Raw genomic sequence first — 8,620 nt, 5'->3', positions numbered from 1 at the left:
GTTGTTGTGATATGGCAGTGTAGTAATGGGTAAGTATTATGCTAAAGACTCTACATTGAAGAGTGCCCAAATGTTGTGGGCAGGTGCAATTGGTAGGATGCTAGCGGCTATAGACATTGTTGTGGATGTTGCAGCAGCCATGACTGTGGCTGGTGAAGACACGGGTACTGTGGTGCTGGTGTTGATATGAAATAAAATGAGGAAATTCTCCCAAAACAGTAATAATAGCTGCAATAAAACCCCTGGTATTCATACCGATGTCAGTGACAGTGCAAACAGTAACTCTTATGAGAACAACAAGGATCTGAGCTTGGTATCCCTTGAATATCGAACATGGTTGAAAACAAGTTCCAGCAAACAAGAGACTATGCTGAGTTTTGTGATCTGATAAAATCTTACCAAATTCCCCATGAAGCTCACAATTATGTCAACAATAGCAAAATTTGCGAAAAGAGCAAACTTGAGAAGCTCTGACAGTGATAAGTGAGTGGATTGAGCAACATAAACACAAAGATCATCATTGGAAGCCTGGTACTCAGTTATATAACTCAGGGAAAGAAGGCAGCTATCAAGCTTCTGGAGACTAGATTCTGAGTTAAGATTGTCAAATGAAACTGCCATCGTCACCAGCTTCTTGTAGCAATCTCCTTTGAATCAGAAACTGGAGGAGTCACAGAAGTTCCTTCACAGTGAGGTGCATACCCTTCTACTTTGACACCCTCACCTTCCCCAGAAACCTCACTCAACCTCAGAAATGCACTTATGTGGTTATACCAACGGGAGATATTTACAAATTGTGATGATGGTGCAGTAGATAGATGCAAACGCTTCAGCAGTATTGCTGAGTGTGAAACACTATAGGTGGTGGTGTTGAAGGCTAGAAACTACAAAGATAGTGGGGAAGAGGTGCAGCTATGAGCAATCTGAAGATGACGATGCACAGATGCAACAGATGTTTAAGTGAGTTAGAGTGCTGGAATGAGACAGTGTTGTGCACAGTGGATGACAGGGGTGGTGATGTATTGTATAAGCATTGAGTATTCTTCAGTGATAAAAAAAAATGATATCAGGTGGGATCGACTAACAAATATAAGACTGGAAACATTGGTAAGTGATAATGTGTAGAGAGGAACGTCAAGAACATGTCGTAATAAGCATATATAATATAAAAAACATCAAACTATGTACAAAAGAAGCGATATATTCGAGCAAACAACTGTATAAGCTTCTGTTTCTAGCCACAGTACGTGAGTGATGAGAAGGCTTCAATCCCAACTAAATTGCCAGCATCTATGCACTCTTGACTGCAAAGAGTCAAGTCAGATTACCCGAATAGCTGGATAGTTGCAAAAGTCCTAGATGCAGCCACATCGGATATTCTTCAACCAGATCTGACAACATTGACTTTACTGATAGGGATGTCAGATATGGGTTGAAATAAGCTGCTCTTTACCTGGACCTAAGCTCACAAATCCTGAAGATCCTGACATACACTCATCAAAACTTGTGCTTGAAGGAGATGGTGGAGATGCAAAGACCATAATACATGTTGGTGCTGCCAATATCCAATACCTGCTAGGATGGTACGTAAAGCCAACCTACTGAAGTTTTTTTTTTAACGTTATTTGAGAACTTGGCTAGAATAGGGAATTTCTGGGACCTGATGATCGGGGTCTTCCACATATCCTTAATGTAACTTCTCAAACAAAACCCCATTCATGATGAATCTAGCAGATTTATTCTCAAGAGACATTGACACAATGATTATGAACAAAAAACAACAATGGGATTCTCATCAGTTTATCAGTTAATCATATGGTATGTATCAGATAGTATGAATTCAGTGACAAAATGCAACCGAGATGAACAGAGTGCCATAAGCCATAGGATTGACACATGATTGGGAGGATGATCGAACATTATAAACAAGGAAATGGATTTTGCAAATAGGAAATTGCATATACAAATACAAAATCAGGGTGAAACTGGATGTAAAGTAAAATACAGAAATGGATAAAATGAGAATGATGAAGGAAAATATGATGGAGATAAACAAATGAAGCAAAACACATGAACATGAATGTGATGGATAATATGAAACGAGAAATCAAGTGCAAACAGTAAATGATAACATGGAATCTAAATATGAACAGACAATCAAATTTAAAAGACGATCAAAATGTAAAGCGAGGAATCGAAAATCAAGAAAAATAAAATAGGAAAGAGGGAAAATCAAGATGAAACTAAATATGTATTGGGGTTGTGATACACAGAACGATGATGGGATTGCAACACATAGGATGATGACGAAATAAGTAAAAGCACAGATGCTTTATGATATATAGTATATGTTATGTAGTAAAATGGAGCAGATCAAATGCAAATGAAAAACGAAAATGCCAGAAAATATAAACAATACAGATGAACCCAGGGAGAATATGGAATAAAGCAAATACAGAAAAGATGAATTGTGCTATTTATAGATGAATGAATGTAATGAAATATAAAACGATGAATTGGACAAATGAAGCATCCGTAAATCATTAAACTGAACACAATGAAACATATGACTACTAGATGGTGAAATCGGATGGAAGAGAGATTCTAAATCATCAACAGGTGATGATTTAGAATGATTTTAGAGAAGTGAATCAGAATTTGATTTGCTTTCGACAAACCATATCTAAATTCACTCCTAATCTACATTCAACAGTATGCTGCGATGGACATTAAAGCTCTGCAGAACGCCGGTATGAAGCCCCCTTTTTTTGGGATTCAATTCCATTGCAGGACACCATGTCGATGCACAGGATATGAACCCGATACTAATCACTCTAATGGAAGATGGGTGATGCAAACAAACGATGATGAAATTGAATCAAAGACAGAAAGTAAGCTAATGCAGAAGCAAAAATAAATGATAAACTTCTACAAAACATACTGAAAATCACAAGGAATTCAGAAATGAATAGTGAAAAGAAGAAAGAAAGAGAAAAAAAATGTTCGGATCGGATATCCTGTTAATTTTGCACAGCATATGTAGATCGGTTTTCTTCTAAATGTAAAACTGATGCTACATGGGTGCTCTAATGGAAGTGATAGAAAAGAAAAACAGCAGATGAAAGAGAGGAGGAGGGGGGGGAGAAGTCCTTATCTCGACCAAAGCTTCTGAATCAGCTGGTTTCAATTGAGAGGAAGAGGGTGCTTCCTTTGACTGCTGGATAGATCAGATCCCTTGAATCGACAGAGTTTGAGATTGAAGAGCTGAATCCTTTGGTTGGTTACTGTCGAATGGTGTTTTCTTCACCAATAGGGGAAGCGTAAAACCAGTGGTTGGGGCGGGGGGGGGGGAGGTAATAAGGAAAGGAGAAGTAGAAGGAAAGGAGAAGAGGAAGGAGGGGAATGGGGAACTTTGGAAAAGGGAGAAGCAGAAGAGGGTGTGAAGATCGATAGGGTATCGATGGATAGGTAGAAGATTGTTTTTCTTTTTTTTCTTCCTTGAGCCCCTTCTCCTCTGGCCTCTTTTTATAGAGGGGGGGGGGGGGGGGAGAAGCATCGGGAAGGAGTTTGTTGGGGATGAACGAGAGAGGACGAAGAAGAAGGGAGGTGGTTGGCGATGGAGGGTTGATGGTGAGATCAGCCAATCGAAGGGTGATCATGAGGGATGAAGCTGTGAAGCAGGGGAAGGCCCAGCGTGAGAGAGAGAGAGAGAGAGAGAAAACGGAAAGTCGTTGCAAGGTTTTCCAATTTTTCAAAAACAAGGCTCTCTAAAAAAAAACTTTCTCAAAAAGGGGTTTTTAATACTTATTTTTTTGTAATTTTCTTTATGTTTTGAATTTTTTGTTCTTTTCTTCATATTTTTTGTATTTTTATTTATTTATTTTTTTGGAATAAAACTCTAAAATCTAGGCAAAAATAAGGGATTTAAAAACTATTTTTATATTTTTGAGAAATATTTTGCAAAAGAGGAATTTTTCTGAGGAAAACTTTTGAAATTTTCTCAAACAATGGGTTTTGATCCAGATTTTGAGGAAATATTCGAGTTTTTAACCTCGAATCAAGAAATACAGGGGCGTGGATCCAACTGGATGCCGGATATACTGTCCGAGCCTTTCGGAAATTCTTTTTGGTATTTTTGCGAATTCAATTCTGAAGATTGGATAACGAGGCTCAGATTTGGATTTTAACACTGGGTTCAGATCCAAAATTGAGTCAGATATATAAAATGAATTCAGATTTGTGATCATCGCAAAATTTTTCCTCTCTTGTGGTTTCTCTCTCTTCCACCTCTTTTCCTTTTCTGACCTCTATTTCTCCTTTTTGAAGGGAGAAATGAAAAGACAGAAAAGAAAGAGAGAAGAGAAAAGAAAGAAAGAAAGAGAGAAGAGGAACTCTTTTGCGGGGTTTCACTTGACCTTAATTTGAAAATATTTAGCAAATAACTCACCTCCGTTTTGAAAATATATTGCGGGAAAAATGGAGAGACGGGATTCGCTTGTCGGTATGAGGTTCGACCGTTCCTGGCACCTTTACCAGGGGTAATCGAACCAAGGATCGAATTTATGCCTTTTGCTTTGCCTAAATATCATCTAAGAATTTATCTTAAGTCTAAATGCACAAAGAATCATGCTTGTGCAATGCAAGGATGTATGCTTTTTAAAAAAAAATGTTTTGAAAATCTCCAAGTTTTTCTGAGATAGACTTGATAATAGAATGAAGAAATGGTTTCTGAATTATTGAATCTAACTTAGAACTTGAGATAGATCAGAGAAGTTTTAAGTCTTTGAAGTAATTTAGAGTTGGAAGAATAAATCTTGATTTTAGAAAGAGAATGATTTAAAGCTGAGATAAAAGGGAAAGAAAGGAAATTTTCAAAGTTTAGAAGATGGACTTTGAACTTAGATTTAGGAGAAGAGATGAAATTTGAAATGGAAATTGAATTTAAGATTTAAATTTTGGAAATCAGGATGGAATTTGAGAAATCCAAATGATATTTAAAGATAGAAATGGATTTAAGAAATCCAGATGTGATCTGTAAAATAGAATTTAGATTTGAAATCTGGAAATGAAACGGAATTGGATTTGAAAGTTGGAATTGAAAATAGAATTTGATTTGAAATCTGGATTTCAAGATGGAATTTTGAATCCAAAGTCTGGATCCTAAGATGGGATTTGAATCTGAAATCTGCATTGGATCTAAAATTTGAAATGGATTTTGGATCTTGAAGTCTGAGATTCAAGATGGAATTGAATTCTGGATCTCAAATGGATTTTGGATCTGAAGTCTGAGATCCAAAGTGGAATTGGGTTCTGAATCCTAAAATGGATTTGGATCTGAAGTTTGAGATCCAAGATAGAGTTGTACTCTAGACCCTAAGATGGATTTTGGATCTGAAGTCTGAGATCAAAAATAGAGTTGAAGTCTGGACCCTAAGATGAATTTTAGATCTGAAGTCTGAGATTCAAGATGGAACTGAATTCTGGATCTCAAATGGATTTTGGATCTGAAGTCTGAGATAAAAAATACAGTTGAACTCTGGACCCTAAGATGGATTTTGGATCTGAAGTCTGAGATCCAAAGTGAAACTGGGTTCTGGATCCTAAAATGGAATTGGATCTGAAATCTAAGATTCAAAAGTGAAAGTTGGATTCTGGATCCTAAATGGATTTTGGATCTGAAACCTAAGATCCAAAAGGTGAAGATTTGTACTTGGAAATCTGGATCCAAGTTGGGATTAAAATCTAACTTTGGATTTGGATTGTGAAAGTCCAAATGGGACTTTTGAAGATGGATCTGGGTTTTGAAAACCCTCATTAAATTTAAAACTTAGAAAAAGACTTGAATTTGGAATCAATCTCAAAACTTGGATTTTGAAGATAAACTTGATTTTTGAATTTGAAATCAGAAGATGAATAAAAAACTTCAAGGTTAATTTAAACTTTGAATTTGAATTTTGATTTGAATTGGAAATTTGAAATTTGAATACAAAATGATTCTTGAAATTTTAAAGTCAAATTGGACACTGAAATAGACTTTTGAATCTTGAAAATGAGATAGAATTGAATTTGAATCCATAAATAAGATTTGATCTGATAAATGAAGAAAAGAATCACTTGGAATTTTGAAAAGAGAATTTTGAAAATATGATGCAATTCTATTCTAAATGATGAATGAATTTAAATAGTTTTGAAATTAGATTTTGAAAAGCTATTCCATTCTCCAAATGAATTAAAATAAGATTGAAGATATAATATATCCCTGACTATGGTCATTGAATGTATTATATAATGATTTATATTTAAATTCAAGTGAAGAATAAAAACACATTTTTTTGGTGCCTTTATAGAGTTTAAAATGAAATTAACTCTCAATATACCCTGACTATGGCCATTGGTATATATATTGAATTAATTTTAAATTAAACCCTGATAAAAGAGGAAAATATTTAAAGAAAATATGATGAAATTTAAAAAGGATCCAGTGTGGATCTAGTGTTATTTTATAAAAGACAAAAATACGAAGTTTTGTTTATATCCTGACTATGGCCATTGATGTAAATCATCAACTTAGGATTAATTACCTTTTACGAAATGGTGCACGTGCCATTCGTGTTGCCATTTGTGAGATTTTGAAAAATAAAGGTAAAAAGCATGAAAATAAGCAATTTATGATATTTACAATGCTCATTCATTCTATCTAAAACAGGAAATGTAAATTCTCATTAATATCTAACTATTACAATACATGAAATTGAATTTACAACTCCAAGTAATGATCTTTTCCTCATATTCTCCTGCAAAACACTTGATTAGTATGAAAAATAGAAGAAAATTGTATATAGATGTCAATGGTAAAACACTCATATGCCAAGATATATATGATGAAGAAGATGGGAGGGGATATATATATACTTGTATTCATATATACAGGCATATCTATATCTATCTATCTATCTATCTATCTATCTATCTATCTATATATATATATATATATATATATATATATATATATTACACATGATATACAGGCAGCATAGGTGTTGATGAAGAAGAAATACAACAAGGAAGGAGATATACAATGTAAAGTGGTTCTATGAGAGTGAATGACATAGACATATATGCAGCTGGGAGGTTGAGTGAATATGCATAACATATGGGAAATGCTGTATAGCAAGTGGCTGGAGCTAGATGGGTGTTATAACGAAAGGTAATGATACAAAACTGGGTTAAATATGATTGAAATAACAACGTATGACAGTTGGGAAGAAGTGTGCCCAGGTGCAGCTGCTTATGAGTTGCAAGGGCAGTTGTAATGGTGAAAGAAGCAAGGGAGGGTTAGACAAGGGGAATTGTGGGGCAATAGGGAAAGTGGTGTGTTGTTGTGAAACAGAATGCGATGGTGGCTACTGTAGATGTAAGAAAAACTGCAGTAGTGAAGGTGGAATATGGAAGTTGAAATCACTGTGGCTGAGTGAAAGATGGACATAGGGAAGGGAAGTACGACAGACATAGAAGATGGTTGTTGTTGTTGTAAGCCGTACTAAGATGAATCGAAGGAGGCAACAATGGTGTGATTGCTGGAATTTTAGCAGAAAGTGCAGGGAGGTGTTGGTGGAAACAGGGCAGCTACTGTAGCAATGGAAGACCGGGCTATGAATGTGGTGGGGTGATGTGGGAGTATAAGTGAGAGCTTCTCCAAGCCTATCAAACCTGTTATCCAAACTGATTCAGCAAATACAGAGTGCATTAGTAGTTCCTGAGCTGTCTTCAATTTGACGCAGAAATCCAACTTGCTGAGGTCAAGACAGCTATAGGAAGTTTGGTGCGAGGTATTGAAATTTGATGCTTTTCCTCCCTCTTTTGTTTTTGTAATGACCAAACTTGCCCAAAATAAATGAAAAAAAATGTAAGCAGATACAACTAAATTAAAGACTAAACAAGAAAGAGTATTCAAGACAGTGCAATAACGTGAATGATATTGTCACTAACCCAGAATTTTTACAGTAAAGAGGAGTAAACTTACAGTAGAATTAGTGAACAAATCAGATTATCAAATTCCATAATGGGCATTAAGCATATTCAAGAAAGCCACTGGAATATTTTTTTGGTTCAATCATTTTTTTGTCCAAAAATGAAGAAACAGTAACACAACAAAGAAAGCTATCACACAATAAACAATGACCAAGTTGTGAAGGATATTAATGACAGAGATCTGAAGGCCATGCTATGAATATGCACAAATAGGAGTAGAATAGATCATCAAAAGCTGTAATTTGAAATCTGGCCAATATCTGCACATAGGAGGTCTATGGTTGGATCAAGTTAGAGATATTGACATGAACTGAAAGGCCCTAAGGTAGTTTTAAAACTAAGATAGGGGAGGAAATAAAATGTAATGAAGATGGTATGGAAACCTGAGCATCTAATATGCAGAACAGCGTAAGAAAATCCAAGAGAATAAAGAATGGGGAGAACTAAATTTAAATCACAGAAAACATGGTTTATATGCAAAAATAAAATTACTAAAGCATTATGAACTCAATCCAATTTTAACGCCCAGAGGAATAAGTCTCACGCTGATTCTTTTACAAGATTTTTTTTGGAGTCGACCAGCCATGCG

General features: G+C 35.4%; 1 protein-coding gene across 1 annotated transcript; it reads right to left on the bottom strand.

Moving 5' to 3' along the window:
• Window positions 1–623: 623 nt before the first annotated feature.
• LOC149813230 (uncharacterized) lies at window positions 624–7,747 on the bottom strand. Its single transcript, XM_089991088.1, has 2 exons — window positions 7,631–7,747; window positions 624–884 (listed from the first exon to the last, which is right to left on the bottom strand). The coding sequence occupies exons 1-2, from the start codon at window positions 7,745–7,747 to the stop codon at window positions 624–626; spliced, it is 378 nt and encodes a 125-aa protein (XP_089847214.1).
• Window positions 7,748–8,620: the final 873 nt, after the last annotated feature.

The sequence above is a fragment of the Nuphar pumila genome, chromosome 16 (assembly GCF_984573655.1).
Source record: "Nuphar pumila chromosome 16, dmNupPumi1.hap1.1, whole genome shotgun sequence".
Classification (NCBI taxonomy): domain Eukaryota; kingdom Viridiplantae; phylum Streptophyta; class Magnoliopsida; order Nymphaeales; family Nymphaeaceae; genus Nuphar; species Nuphar pumila.
Note: the sequence above shows the minus strand (reverse complement) of the source record. Positions and strands in the feature narration are given on the sequence as shown.

What these genes read in the sequence shown, in the direction of transcription:
- LOC149813230 (XM_089991088.1), bottom strand. Translation starts at nt 7,747, where the DNA reads ATGCACTCTGTATTTGCTGAATCAGTTTGGATAACAGGTTTGATAGGC. An exon ending in CCCGGTCTTCCATTGCTACA is followed by an intron (nt 885 to 7,630) that starts GTAGCTGCCCTG and finishes CTATCTTTGTAG; the next exon opens with TTTCTAGCCTTCAACACCAC.